At 38.7% G+C, this 16194-nt stretch overlaps 1 protein-coding gene across 36 annotated transcripts in view; it reads right to left on the bottom strand.

The window, feature by feature from the left end:
• The window catches only part of NRXN3 (neurexin 3), an 898188-nt gene that overhangs the window by 801489 nt on the left and 80505 nt on the right, over positions 1-16194 (bottom strand). For 26 of the 36 annotated variants that reach the window (XR_011903710.1, XR_011903709.1, XR_011903708.1 and 23 more), the window contains exons 4-5: positions 12057-12086; positions 10076-10087 (exon numbers count right to left, since the gene is read on the bottom strand). Coding sequence is in view for 32 of the 36 variants with exons in the window: in XM_072337890.1 (XP_072193991.1) it covers positions 10076-10087; positions 12057-12086 (42 nt within the window). In the remaining 4 variants the exon portion in view is untranslated. The remainder of the gene's footprint in view (positions 1-10075; positions 10088-12056; positions 12087-16194) is intronic. The other 10 variants (XM_072337914.1, XM_072337891.1, XM_072337906.1 and 7 more) reach the window with 1 other exon arrangement.

The following is a 16194-nucleotide window of genomic DNA, read 5'->3' on the forward strand; positions in this document are numbered from 1 at the left end:
TCTCTTATATACATTATAGAATGAGATGCTAAAAAATAAAAAAAATAATCTATGAGCCTAAGTAAGCTACAAATATTAATACCCATCTACTTAAAATTCTGTAAAAAAATCTTTCCATCTCATTGAGTCCAGAACACCAGTGCTCACAACAGGTTTCACTCCCACTGCTTTGCCTGAGACACTTGTCCCAATCCTCCTGACTACTCTATTTGTCCCTCTTTCCACTGCAGTCACCTTACCTCCCTTCTTCATCCTCATAGCTCCTTGACTTTTAAGAACCCTCTTTCATAATGCTTAATCTTAAAAATCTGGGCACTTTTGCATTATCCTTTTTTAAATTATTCTGTAGGTTCTCATCAAGGGGAATACGTGTTGTTGTCTCTGTAAAATATGAGGGTTATTTATATGGTTATGTACGCATTTATCAATGGATAAATACTGTTTTAATCTCCTCAGAGAATTGCTTTAGCAAGTGGAATCTAATTGGGAAAGTATTTGGTAGAGCAAGCAAGTTATTCAGTGGTTTATAAAGATACTCTGCTCGGGTGGTTAAAGAAACAGTAACAGACAAGAGAACTGTGGCTTTTATTGCCTGGTCTCCAACTCTCGCTCTCTCTCTCCATGCTTCTGCTTATTCAACTATAAAACAAGGAAAACAAATAATTAACCTTCTTACTGGATGGATGTGAAGCTGAATGACAACGCTTTGTATTCATTGTGTTTTGCTCTCAGGACACTTTCTAAATCCCAATGCAGCAGCCTCCTTGCTCAGCGGTGAAGGGCTTTTGTCCACACTCAACTGCCACAGAGGCAAACGTTCAAAGGCCGGGACAGTTCACAGGGGAAGCCAGTCAAAGCATAGTACCCACCTGTCCCTTCACAGGTCACTCCATTAAGCACAAAGCTACTTAGGAACACACTCAGAGCATTTTCAAGACACTTCTCAGGACAGTAGATCAGTGGGATGTCAAAACATGACAGACGCACTGCTGATGACAAAGTATTTTTCTGAAGAGTAGCAGACAGAATGGTCTGGAAACAGCATAAGAGAGAAAAGCAACCACTCAAAAGAGTGGCACTGATAATTCAGCATCTCCTTAAAAAAGCTGCTGAGAAATGACCAACAGGAAATCCCAACAAATAGAGCTGTAATGAGCTCAGGGCCGGAAAGAAGGGAATCAGTGTCTATCCACTGAGCACATCAATAGGAAAACTTGTAAAGAGGTTTCAAGCTCTCAAATCTGTCAGATGGGCGAAGAGTCAGAGAAAGTGAGTCCTGAAATAAATTTCTTTTCAGTTATTTTTGGTAAAGGAGACAAAAAGGAGGGAGGTTGGTACATTGGAAAGCTGACAAAAATCATTATTCTCTATAAATTGCCTTGACATTGTATAGGCAGTGACCTTCACAGCGCTACCAGTTTAATGGCATTTACTTCAGCAGGAGCTGATTTCACTATTAAACAGGGATGCATAGCACACGATTACACAACTAAATCACTCTTGTAAATATTTAATATGATTGCTTTTCTTTTTTTCCTTTTAACAAATCACTATCAAAAGCAGAGCACACAGTAGAAAACACATTTATTTATTCTATACTGGAAAAAGCTTAGTGCTCATGCATTTTATCTATCTAGTTCTCCAAATGACTTTGACACTTGAAAGCCCTTGTGATAAAAACAGTCTGTAGGAAGGCAATTTTGCAACCATTTAAGAACTGATTTCATGCACTGATCAACATTTACCAAACTTGCCTGACAGAACAGCACAAAGTTTAACTGAGTAGATTGATAGTAAACACCTGAAAAAGTTAAAAACAACAACAACAAACAACTAAAAAAAAAACACCCTAGATATTATCCACTATTAAAAATTAAAATACAGTACTTGGAAAATTGAAGAGAATTGCCACTAACAGAAAGAAATCATACTTCTGTCTGACAATACACTAAAGCATCCACCTCATAACATATTTACTCTATTATGGACATATAGTGCAGCACAGCAGAAAATAAAGTGTCCACAGGTTTCTCTTAAGATACATCTATATTAAAGATGGAGCCAATAGGTGGAACAAATAAAGTAAAAGAATGCAGTAAAGCAAAATCACTAATGATTCCTCCCATATCATATCTAGTAATATAAAACTGGCTGAGAAATTGAAACAGTAAGTCTGGAATTGAGGACATTAGGCAAGTCATTTTTAAAGAGAGCCCTGTGGTTTGGTTTGTATATTCTTCCAACTTGTACATTTTTCCAACTTTAGGAATATAATTTTTTTCACGGTCTGGCATAAATGGTCTTCCACATCATAATAAAAATGATACCCTGATCCAACTGCTGATGAGAAATGCCAGTGAGTGTTCTTTACAGAAATATTCCAGGAAACAGATGAGCCTCTTCAGCAACTCCACAATGGAGGAAAGGATATATCAATAGATATTTAGGAACTGAATGAAAATAATAATTGGTAACCGTAGGGACAAAAAACAGACTCCGAGTGCAGCTTGTCTATAGACTTTGAGATTCTTTCTGGAGAAAGACTATATCACAAATGAACATGTGTAATTGAAAGTGGTCAGACAGATGTGCTATTGGGATGGAGCAGACAGTCAGTCCTGCAAGGCACTGGTGCTTGAAACATGCATGCCCTTTGTCAGAACTGGGAAATGCAAATGCACAGCAATGCAAGGTGCTGTCCTGGGTTTTGTAAAAGCTTGCAACATTTTTAATGCAGAGCTGAGCAAAACCCTGTAATCCCCAATGCCACGATGCAGCAGCGTGCTCTCCCCACACAGGACAAGCCAACAGCTATGAAAGATCCTTTTATCAACATTCACGGAGCTGGAAAATAACTGTTCACAGTTTGATTCCCAATGTTACTGAGTGAACCAGGAATTGCTCAGAGAACTGGCAGCTGAATACACATGTAAAAGACAAAGGTTCTTCAGTGATATTTATTCTAGCCAAGTTTTAATATTTCAAGGCTTATAGCAACTAACTCTCTACATAATCAGCTGTAATTGTCTGATCTCAGCTGGTGATCAGCACATTCTTCATCAACCTGGTCATTATTAATACACCAGTAATTAGGGGGAATAAAGGTGTGTGCTTTATAACACTAGCTTAATACAATTCTGCTTTACCTAACAAGTCCACAGATCCTGTTAAAATACAATTATTTTAACATTCAAATTACACATTTTTGTTGCCACACTAACAACTAACAATCACGGAGCCGTATGATTTTAGAACAAATACTGAAATGTGGTTTGTTTTTTTTTTGAGTCTTCAGAAAGAAGAATTTGTTCAATTAAAAGAAACCTTGTTTTGCTTTAGAAACAATCTGACCCACAAGCAGCTCCCCAATCAAACTATGATTTGAGAGAAAAGCTCTATTAAAATGCATGCAATTGACAGAATCAAATCGTAAACACTTACCTACATATATTCTCCTTGCTCTACTGTAGGAGAGAAAGTGATATCTCAGGCACCACGGTGTGGTACTGCTTGGCAAATGCTGCTGACTTTTTTTAATGGTGACAACTATGTACACAAATTCTCTAAGTAGCAGTTCTGCTTGAAGCCTTTCCCCATACAGCAGTGCTGGTAAAGGGCCATTTCTATCAAAGGTTTTGCAGTCTTTGACTTTAACAAGAGCAGAAATATGGTCATCATTTAGTGAGAATGATCCATAACCCCTCAGGTTATTGTCAGAACAGCCTCAGAACCAGATTCTTCCCTGAACTATTGCTTTTACATCACAGCAATTTCCCTCCTTCAGTATCAGTTATACCACAATAAAAGCTTGCAATTCAATGAAGAATATGGCTCCTCAATACCATTACATCAAACCCCTTGGTATATAAAGCATATAGGATGAAAGCAACATCTTATAGAAAATACATCTAAAACATAAACTGGGGACTTTGTCCTTGCTTGAACACAGTACATTCCTGGGTACAAAACACCTATCATTTCCACATGTTTCACTGGCTGCTTAGGGAACACAGTACCTTCAGCAAATCAACTTGCAGGATAAGTTGTGTGTAGCATAAACTTCCAAACAAAACTGCTGTGAGTGCTGGATTCACACCAATTCTTTGGTCTATGTAGCAGTATTTTTTGTCTTCCCTTGTTTATTTATCTGTCAATACCAAAGCTTCCAAAACAAAAGTGGAAATGAAAGCCAACAGTGGAAGGAGCTCTAGATCCATGGAAGAGGTGAGCGTGGCCAAACAAAGGCAAGGTGCTGGGTGTCACAAACCCATCAGCACGTGTAAAGGGTGTAACAGAGTCAAAAAACAGAATTTTTTGTTGCTGTTGTTAGATGGGGTGAAAAATCATACACCATCAGAAACAACTTAACTCAGACAGAAGATACTGCATGAGTTAAATCAGATGGTTTGAGAAAGCATGGCATTCTTCACAGAAATAGTTTTACTGCCATTTATACGGTATGGTATCCACTAATCTCTAGTCAAAATATTTACTAGCTGCTAAAGCACTGCACATAACACTGCTGTTTCTAAATGATTACTCCTGAGGCATAAGATCCAGCTTACAGAGCACATATTTTCAAAACTGTTCAATACCATAAGGTTGTCACCATAGTCCACAAAAGGCTACGAGCATTAAAAGGGAAAACTCCACTCTTTCACTGGATTTTCTATTTTTACAGCACCATCTGACGTGCGTGACAGGGGTCTATTTCCTATCTTTCTGCATTACCATAAAGGCAAGGAAATAAGCTATTACCTACCATCACTCCTCCCAAACATTATCACAGAGAATTATGCATTCACAAAATAGCATTAACTATGAGAATTAGAGTCCATTTAAACTGCAGCTGTTCCTTCATTCCTAAATAGGTTCCTTAGATCAAAACTTCTCCCTGACTGGTCTCATTATAAAACATCCCTTTCAAAGGGAAGAAATATACACACGTATATTGATTATTATTATTTTACAAGCATGTTTTACAGATAACACAGGGAAGGAATGTCATTACCAAGTAAATAACATTAAAATAAAGAACTTTTTCTAAAAATACAGCAGAGCTTTTATCTTTTAGAATTGTAAATTTAGATTTTGACTTCAAATCATTTCTGGCAAAAGAAACAAACATAATTTTTATTTTTTTATTTCTAGCCCACTTTATTTTCAGAATCTCAGACCTCATTATTTCAAGACAATATTTTCCTTTTTAATTGTAGCGATAAGTAGTAACCCTGACTTTGTTTTAAATATGAAATCTAAATGCTGTATATGCTGTGCCTGCTGGTGTTCCTTTCCGTTCTAAACCCATACCCCGGAAAAACCCACAAAGCTACACTCTGCTACTACCAAAGAAAATTGCTCATTATGTTTCATTTCCCTCCCTGCTTTTTTGCCTTTTTGTTATCATCCATTGAAAAGACTCCAATTTGCAGGGAAAAGCCACTCACAAACCTCCACTGAAAATCTTAAATGCCAGGAAAAGGCACAATGTCTCTTTAAGAGTCAACAGTAAATTAACTTGCCCATAAGAGTGCAATAATTAGCAGTTAGTAGCTTATTAAAAGGATGGCAAAGGCCAAGTTGCCATCTGGGATCTCCAGTTTCTTGTGATTGTTATTATGTCAAGATGTGCAACTTGCATTAGCTTTCATGTCACTGTTCTTGCCCTTACTTTACATGTAAATTTTAATGAAAGATACGGCACTTTAAAAATCAGACGTCCATCAAAAGCACTATTAGGTTGGCTTTTACAAAGCATATGGCCTGTTTTGCTGCCTCTGCATCTCTACACACCACTGAATGCCTCCAATTTTAAAAAGAGGGAGAGAGGGATAAAGAAAAAAGCCTTTCAATGATATCAATTAAATATTCTCTGAGGGCACAGTGAAACCTGAGCCCCATCAAAAACAGAAGACTACACCACAGCATGAGGGGACAATATTTTAGCTCCTGTTTACACACAACACAACAACAATGCCTTTAACTCTCCCAGGAATCATTCTTCTTCATAAAAATGAAAGCCAATCGAGAATCAGCTGTTTATTCACACACTGGAAGCACACAGGCTTGAAATAGAGCAGCAAGAAGGAAAAATAAATAAATTACCTACAAACTACAATGCACTGAACACATTTTTTAATGTTTTATGCATATACTTTATTTATAAGCACAAATATGCCCACATGCCCAAACAAAAACAATAATCTACCAAAAAAGTCCAATTGTGGACATATCCTAAGTGTCATTTTATTTGTTTGCCTTCAGAAATCTGTTAAGAAGAGGTGTAAAAAGAAGAATGTCTAGGAGGGATTTATTCTTTTCTCTTAGCTAATACTCAACATCTTAGTGGCTTTACTCACCAAAATCCTGAATTTTCATAAATCCTGAAATATACAGAAATAGAATGAATTTCTTGCTGAACTGTCCCCCGGTACAAAATACATCAACTATCAATCAATCATCTCTAATTACACCTAGAGGAATTAGAACGGGTGGGTGTTTTTTTCCCCTCAAAGAAAACGTGAAACAAGCAGCAAAGGTTTGCTTACAAAAAATAATTCAAGAAGAATGAAGTGTACATTTAAGAGGCCTTGGATCTGTCAAAAAGGTTTTATGGGTTGGCTATTTGCTAGCCATAAAATAAAATGCTTTATTTCTTCTCAAACAGTGATTAAAGTCGATCTGAAAACCGAAAGTCGTCATCCTTATAAGAATGCAAGAATCTTTATTTTTAAGAAGAAAACAAACCCAAAATTATACACTCTGAAAATACTAAAGGACTATAAGTGCTGAAACCAAAAACAAATGATATTTGTATTTAAAACCCTCATATTAAGATATTTTAGAGGGTAAACAGAGCTTAAAAACCACTGCCAAGGCTGGCAAGATGAATGTAGTGTTGTTTTTCCCCTTGTATAATTAGATATTCATAGAGCACAAATGATTTAATTTGTTACTGATGTTTCCCTTGAAAATTTGCATAAACCCTTGGCCACTCAGATGGACTTACATCACTTCAAAATCCCAATGGTATCACTGACAAAGAGCTTAAAATTATTTTCCAGACCAGTTCTTTCCTTCCATCCAAGTCTGCAAACATGATTTCATTTTTTCTATGCCATTTCTTCCTGATCAATATTATTGAACAATTCAAAGAGATTACAACTTCACGCTGCTCACTGAGAGCAATGCTGAACATTACAAGACTTACTTGGGGTAGAGTACTTAGTGCCAAAAGAGACAACGTGATCTAGAAAAGCTGAGTACTAAATGGGGAACTTGACAGTAACCTCTGGTCTACACAGCATGCAACCAAAATACCCCATCCAGGAAATATGCAAGTACCTTGTTTACCGCTGAGAATGAAGAAAAAAAATACAGAGAAAAACGCACTTTGTGTTGAAAAACTAGCATGTGGCCACACAGTTTGTCATCCTAAGCGCAGCCTAAGGCAGGAAGGACCCAGAGCTTTAGGGTAGAACCTGCAGGCTGACCAGTATCCTGGGCACACCCAGTAACCACTGCACCCCACTGACATTCTTTGTGTCAGAGAGGACAACGGGCACTCCTCAAGCATTTGTGGAAATCTCAGTTCTCTAAATGCAGTACTATTATACTTACTGACCATCATTACTTCAGCTCTGCGACCAGTTTCATACACTTAATAAAAACACAAACAGCGCCCATAAATTTTAATGTAAACTCAATATAAGTGGTGCATAGATGCTTTTCATTATTCAATGACACCGGCCATTACCCTAAAATACATACAACTTCATCTTCTTCAGCTTTGCAAGAACTTAATAAATAAATAAATAAAATGTCCAGAATTTTTTTAAAATGATAGATGCACAAGAAGCCTATTTACTACAGTGGAAGCAATTAATGAAAGATTCATTGCAAATGAGGAATGCAAAGTCACAGGCTGCTGCACCTTGTGAAGAGGTATTATGAAATCAAATACATCATACCTCTTGGCCACACACACAGCATGAGACACAGCGGCTGCCAGTTTTTGCTAACAACTACAAGAATGCCAAAAAATATGAACCTTCCAGCTACAATCACTGCGGCATCTGGTACCACTTTCTCTGTGAGCTGAAGGCCACGTGTGGGTTCAAAATTACACAGCTTGAGTCCTCTGAAGGTAATACCATTTGTCACATAGAGCGATGGTTCTCTGATGAAGTCACTTGCTATAAGTAGAGCTAAAAATTACACATAGTTGGGAACAGAAACAATACTTTCATTTAATGACTCAATAAATTGTTTCAGCACATATGAATTAATTGCAGACTATAAATTATAATCCTCGTTCATACAATCTTATGTGGGAGTTTTCCTTCAGAAAAGACTTTTCATTTAGTCCTGCACATTGTCCTGCAGCATAAATGTTACCTGAGAAAAGGAAGAAACATAAGCTGACATCACATTGTACACAACTTGTCCTGACTTACACTCCCCTTAAATCGCACTAAGCCATACGTCAGCTAACTCAATTATTGGCAGCTCTGTTCAGTCACAGTAACATTTTGTATGGTGTGCTTACAGCTTTAGGTTCTCACTTTTTTTTTTTTTTCCTTATAGTGTGTATATGTGATTATGAAGTTTTGATGTTCACCTCTTGCTACGAAGAAGGCTCTGAGTACAGCTTACATACTATCCTGGGTTGCCCTGGGCAACCTGATCTAGTAAATGTGTATGTTTGGTGGCCCTGCTAGGCAAGGGGATTGGAACTACATGACCCTTGAGGTTCCTTCCAACCCAGGTCATTCTGTGATATCCTACTAACCATTGAAATGGGGTAGAAAAGATATGAAATAAATTAGTGGAATATTTTTTCAACCTCAAAACTATTAATTATGTAAGGTACACCATCACAAAGAATCCATTAACACAAACTTGTTACAAGAGGGCAAATCCTCATGAAGAGGAATAACATGAAGATAAAGTGTTTAAAAAGCCATGGTGCTCCCCAGAATTCAGGTATGGAGGGAGTAGCAATCACTGGGAAGAGAATCCTAGTGCCTCAAAGAAAGTTTATATGAAAAAAAATCCCCTGAACTGTCATATCCTCCAAAATTTATCATAGTACAATTAGTCACTTCATCCTCCAATGTCCTACTGGCATGGACACAACCAGCAACCTCCAATGTGTTCAGATCCTGCTGATAGATAGATCAGACTCTTCAGCAGTATATTAGTTGAAGATGAGTAAGCCTCAGCATAATAAAACCTTTTAATCTCTTGATCTCATTGGAAAGTAGGATGAAGAAATGGATTTTATCCTAGCAACAGTGCTTGTAATTTATCAATTAATCTTCTTCCTTCCCTCCCTCCACTCCAACTGGAGAACCACAGCAGGTTTGCAGCATTTTGCATTTTTGACAGCTTTGATTAAGGATGGATGACTGCCCTCTACTTGCTTGAGATAGGTGTGAAATACTGAAAAGCAAGTCTGGAGCTCCACAGCAGCCTTTCCACTTCATGCACTGTGCTGTACTGAGCTGCAGAGCAAACGGGCCCTCTCTGTTTAGCAATGCTGATCATTCCTGTCTATTCTGCAGCTCTTTGCAACTCAATTCCTCCTTTAAAAAAAATAAAAACAACACAAAAAACCACCACAGCTTTTTGCCAGCAGGGAGAGGGAAATAGGCAGAGATGGAGAAGTGATAGCCCCAAAGACCTCCGTGTCAGAAGAGTACTTGACAAAAGTAGGTCCAGCTTCCACCCACAGCAGTGTCAAAATTCCCAGCAGAGTCATCAGTACCAGCTCACAGGCCCTGGCTCCATCTGACTGACTGAAGTGACTCTCTCACTTCGCCTCAGCATTACCAGTTGCAGACCACATGGCAGCACACAGCCTGCGCAGCAGCGTGAGCAGGCAGGAAATAATATCTCTGAAAAGGGCCTTAAAGCATTCATCTTAATAATAATTTCTTCCGTAGTACAAAGCAAAATGGTTTTTAAAGCAACAGAATAACATTCCAAGATGATACATGTTCATAAAAATATAAATTGTCCATTGACAAACATTTCACAAGCAATGAAGTCTTAGAAAGAATGCAATCTCTACCTTTACTTCTACCTACAGACAGGAAGATGCGCATCCAATTAAGAGGAGGAACAAGAGAGGTGTCCATCATGGAGTAGGCAAAAGAGGAAAAAGAAGCATAAAAAACAAAATTATATCACTGTATCACTGGCCATACATACGAAAACAAAATAAATAAATAAATAAATAAAATGAATGTATTTATGCAACAACCAAACCCAACAAAACAGAATCTTAAGGGAAAAAACAAGAAGCACACCACAACTAAAGCACAAAGCAAGACTTAAACAAGTGACAGCAAAACCAGCAACTGCCTGCTTAAGCCCTTCGGCTTTAATTTGATTTTCTACTGAAAAACGCAAACTTCTCATGCAATAGCACGGCAGTGATATGCCTCATTCCACGTCAAATTCAAAACAGCAAGGGAAATGGTAGAATAGGACAGACAAAAATAAATCTTGTGATAACATATTCGCTAAACACATTTCACCTACCAAAGCTAATGTGTTTGTATATAATGTTGACATTGCATATTTACACATACATACATTTACATATTTTATATCCGTCCTTATTTTTTTTAAAGAGAGTAAATATTTATTAAAAGGGAATATCTGTGAGTTGGTTGGCAAGAAAAGAGAATCCACTATTCCCTGACACATCATGGATAAATAAGGGCGGTTTCTTGACTAAGCACTGTTACCAACCATGAGTACAGCTGAACAGTAAGAGATCACAGAAGTAGCTCAATGCTTCCCAGAGCTTAGCCAGATGTTTCACATGGCAAGTACCATGGTCTTGACACCTGGTCCTAAAGAGCCTAACTTCCTACTATATGGGAATGCTAACTCACTGAACATTGAGTTCCAGCTTCATTTCTGTTTCTTAAGCTTTAATGACCTCGTAGGAAACATCTGCTTTGAACTACAGAATAAAAACTGCTTATGTCCTCAATATCTCTGATGTTTCATTGTCTTTTTAATTCAAGTAACTACTTACTATTGAGCCTTTACAGGCACTGTGTTCTTTGGATATGGCAAAAATGCAGTTCTATACATGTAGTCTAGAAAAGCCACATTGGGCTTCAAGAAGCAGCATTCCCATTTTTTCTCCACAGACAAATTGCTAGTCTGGTCTTTCTAGCACAGTGTATGTTTGGAAAACAAGTCTCCCTGTCCTGCTCTCACGTTTCTCCTCACACACCCCGACTACGACTTCAACAATATGACAGGTGCATTCATGAGATCAGAATGCATCTCCAGTGCTGCTAACTGCTCCCTGCGTACCTGTGTGAGCAAGATGCTGACTCTGTCAAGGAAAACAGAATCACCCCCTTTTTGCCTCACTTCTGTTTATCAGCTTCTCGCTCCACAAAATCCCACTATTGCAAAAGGGACTAATGATGCCATCATGTCACAACAAACAGATTCCTAACACAATCCAGTCTGAAATATTAAAACATGACATCTTACAAAGGCATAGACCCCATTTGTAGCCCAGCCTGGGGCTAGCCCTGTTCTTCTTCTAAACCTTTTTGTTCTGTGCATGTTTATTTTAAATTGCAGATACAGGATTTACGGGCCATTATACGCAATTTTCCTCAGGATTCATAATGAAGTAGGATCATTCCACGAAGGCTATTAACTTTTTTTTTTTTTTGTAATAATTGCACTCTTAAAGACCAGTGTTGAGGTTTACATTTACCAAGAAGGAGTGGGAGTCGTTACAGATGGCACAAAAAATACATGGGAACTCAGGTGGTCTGCATGAAGGGAGAAAACAGCCCTCCTTACTGTCAGCAGAATCATTTCACGCTCTCTAGACTCTCATTCTTGGGTCCCAGTCTGACAAGAAGCCACAGTTCCCAGGCAAAAATGCAAATGGTTTGACTGGCACCCAGCAAGTCCAGCTCCTTTTATCATGCAAAGCTGAGCTCAAAGAAGAAGCACAAAGCTCTTTTCACAATGAGTGACTGAAACAAAGATAAAGTAGAAGGACGTACCTTGTTCAGCCATCATGAGGTGTGAGAGGCCTTTGAAAGAGAGAGAGAAGAGAAAGAGGAAGTAAGAAAAAAGGAACAAAACAGAGAAGAGGCAGCTATATATACATACACACAGTTTGCTGTCCAGTGCCTCTCAGATTGTAGCTCACATACTTGATCTAGATCAAGTATGGGTGTAACACACAGAGCACACGTGTATTCAGGTGATGCTTTCCATACTGAGTATGAAAGCTTCCATCACAGGTAAAAAAGTGGGCTGTCATTTGCAGAATGGTATCCGAGGCTCATCATACTAGGGAGCAACTCCAGAGGCACTGCACACCCATATGGCTACATGGACTGGAAAACCCCAGGGCTTCAGTGGAGCTCCAACAGGAAGCATTGACTTCTCTGGAGAGCTGTAGAAATAAATTCCTTCTACTAGAGATTCAAAATTCAAAGCTGCAGTGGTCAGTGAAAGGGAAGCCGTGGTTCAACCACATCTGCCTCAGAGGAAATATCTGGGCTGAATGCATTTACACACAAAGCTATGCTCATTCATGAATATGATGGCCCTAGCGTGTATATATAGGAACAGCTCAACATTCCTCACACAAACCAGTACACCAGATCTTGCAAGGACTAAAAGAAGTACATCTAACCTCATGCTAATCCATTTATTTTCTGTTAAGAACTAGGGGTGCAACTTCTGAGCTCTATAGCTAAAGCTATTCCAGTTTAATAATTTAAGGTAAAGCCAGGAAGCAGTACAGCTCTCAAAGGTGATGGTCACTGCCAGCTCTGTAGATGGGTCTGTGGTGGTCCCTGGGCTTGCTGAAGCCTCTCTCCAGTGACTCTGACAAAACCTTGTTTGCCCCAATTACAAACAGTTTCCAGCCTCAGTTTACAAATGTGCTTACTGTACAGCTGTATTTTTACAGATATCCTTTAGACACTATTAAAAACTCTTCCATCAAACACCAGATGACCTGTTAATTATGTGGAACCAACACATACAAAAATCAAGTCCTACCAACTTGAGCCATGAGTGACACCTCCCACACACGGTTCCCTGACCTTCTCCTCAGCTTGATTCTTCTTCTACATCTCCTACCTCATGCAGCACTTAATACAGCAGAGATTTTAGTACATGCATAGATATGCACACACAGCCATCCCTATTTGAAGTGAGCTTATTGACCGAACAAAGCTGTGACTTTTTTACTTTCTTGGAGACTGAGAGGTCAAATGAGTTTATTAGAATGAAATTTTTCAACAAGCAGCATGCTGAGTTTGAATTTGTTTATCTCTCCTTTGTATTTTTTTTCTTATGCATTTGTTGGAGAAATCTAAAATCCAGATCATCCCAAGAGTATGTTCACCCACAGAGAACTCCAAGCCAGATAAGGGGATTTATAATTGTACAGTCTAAGAAATGCAAATATCTTAACATTCTTGAAGATTATTGTGGATTTAGAAAAATAATCAGAAACACAACATAGCTTTAGATGGTTTATAGTTTAGTTTTAGCTATAAATAAACATAGCAGATTTGATATTGTAGGATGTATTTCCGTTCTACGTTACAAGATATAATTTCAGTGATTAGTATTTCTGTGCTAAGAGGGTAGGTTGTATTTGCATCTGTATTTATGGCCACTGAGCCCATCATTCTTGAAAGGCAAATCTTAGCTTGACTCAACTGGGTGCTTGAAAGTCATACAAAAGTCACTGTAAAAGGCCAGGAGAAGACAAAAGCATAATTGTCAGGACCAACAACGCACAGATTTCCAGTAGCAATGGTGTCCAGTTGGGGACAAGGGATGCTGACAAAGAGAAAACTCCAGAGAGTAGATGGCAGAAGCTTGCACTAAGCACAATGGATCTCACCTTACATGTGACCTCTTTCTCTCTGAGGAAGCCAAGAGGAGCTATAAAAATACCCAAATGTCAGGTATTTCAATATCATCTCTGTTCCCATCCTCAGAAAGCCAGTGCTGCATGCCCCTTCTGCCAGGCCCATCAGCCAGACATGGTCCAAAATCCTTTGCCTGTAGCCCAGGGTCAAGAGCTCTTCCCAAACACATTCTCCCTTCTGGCCCCTAGCATGGACTTGGTGCAAATGTCTGTGAGAGGAAGCTTCTAAGGGAAGCCTTCTGACCCTGCCTCTTGTCAAACAGGAATTATTGCAGCTACAGGACCACACGTTCCACTCCATCTTCTAGTACAGACTGGGCAACAGAAGCAAAGAGACTAAGGAAAAATATAAGGTGCCCCCCAAACGTTTTTTTTTTTTTTTTTTTCCCCTTCTTAAAACAGAAAGGAAGATGGGAATGGATTTTGAGAAAAAGCAGGAAAAGAACAATAAGAGCTCTTAATTTGTTCACTGACATAGACCCCTGTTTTAAATAACATTAACACCAACAGAATTCCAGATTCATTATTAGATACGACACTTTACCAACTTTCCTCATCTGAAAACTTTCCTTCCTTGCATTGTAAAGTAGGCGTAAAAATAAGTGAATTTATCTCCAGTAAATTGTCATTAACAACCAAAATTTTTTGAGAGCTAAAATCTGTGACATCTCTGCAGCATGTGTAACAAAAACCTCAAATCAGCCACAGTAAAATCAACACAAAACTTGAACTGACATTACTGTTTCACCTTTACATCAGTGTCAAGATATGGCAAGGTACTAAATGATTTTCATATCAGAAAAGTCAAAGTCATCTTCAGGTGGCACAGGGTAGCACTTCTTGTTGTACTATGAGGGCATGCAATAAATGCAAGAGGTCTGATGAGTGCACAGACCTAAAAGCTAGACCAGATTTTACCAGAACATCCGTGACAACTATCACCATGCTATTTGGGCATCCACCATAAAGCTAGAGCTCAGCCAACTCAGGACACTAAATGAACTCATCAGGCTCCATAACATGTTATTCACATGTACAATCACTGCTTGTGTCAACAGAAATTCCAGGAGAACAGTGTATGAAATCTGAATCTTCTCCTAGATTTGGGTGAAGCATGCACTGTTTCAGCCTTCCCTTTTAATCCTAGATTTCTTCTAACAAGAAACCCCAGCTGAAGCCTTAGGGCTGTAATCCAGCAGCGTACAACTGGGAAAAGGTTAAAACAGATTTGCATGAAGCACCGTGGTCAAGAGCTGAGTTTTTTCTTAACAGATGTCATTGTATCTACAATAATCTATTGGCTACTTCCCAAGAAAAATGATAGGCAGCAAGTTCTCTGGAAAAGGTTGAGGGAAACCACAGAACAGAAGTCTTAGCTGCTGCAAAGGAACATAACTTCAAAGCCAGGGAGCTGGTAACTTGCTATTCTTGAACTTCAAATGTGAACTACAATAAGGACAAGCACGTGGCTTTGGAGGGAGGCTCTCAACAGGTTAGCATAAGTAGTATCTGCTTATCATACAACTCTGCTCGCTGGCCATGATCTACGCCTGCTACAAATGACTTTTCCTATTTAGACTTGGGAGTTTTTTTCCAATATTTCTTTCACCTACTACCAAATCAATATAATTTTCTTAAAGGTTAATATTAATCTCCCTTGATCTCAAAGCAATACTTCAAAGAACTACATTTAAAAAGAAAAAAAACCCACTGTGAGCCATCTGCTTTCCATATCAAAATAGTAGAATTAAGTAGCTCTAATTGTATAAAGTATCAAGGGCCAGTGCTGGATTCTTATGAAGCCAGAAGGACACTTTTAAAAGTAACTTCAGAGCACAATGGTATGAAAGAGCAATGTAATTAAGCAGCAGACTTGTCTTTAAGAATTCTCTAGGGGCAATCAGCAGAATGGAAGAGGGCATGAAGGAAACCTCGAAGCCGGTTTGAACTTCATCCCTCACTTCCCCTCAGCACTACGTTTGGGTAGTTAACATTTAAAATGTAAAACCACAAAAACCTAAGAAGGTGGGAAGAGAACAAAGCACAGCTGACAGTGACAGCTGATTGCAGAAACAACAGAAGATGGACTCCCTCATCTAGTTAATTACAGCCTGTCCCACCATACTGGGCCCATGCTCTGGGAATGAGCACATGTGAGTGGGTGTGCATGCACTACTGAATTGTTCTGTTAGGGTGGGCAGCCTCAAGATTTCTCTTGTAATGATGCTGCCAGATGTACAGCC

This window comes from Excalfactoria chinensis, chromosome 5 (genome assembly GCF_039878825.1).
Source record: "Excalfactoria chinensis isolate bCotChi1 chromosome 5, bCotChi1.hap2, whole genome shotgun sequence".
Lineage (NCBI taxonomy): Eukaryota > Metazoa > Chordata > Aves > Galliformes > Phasianidae > Excalfactoria > Excalfactoria chinensis.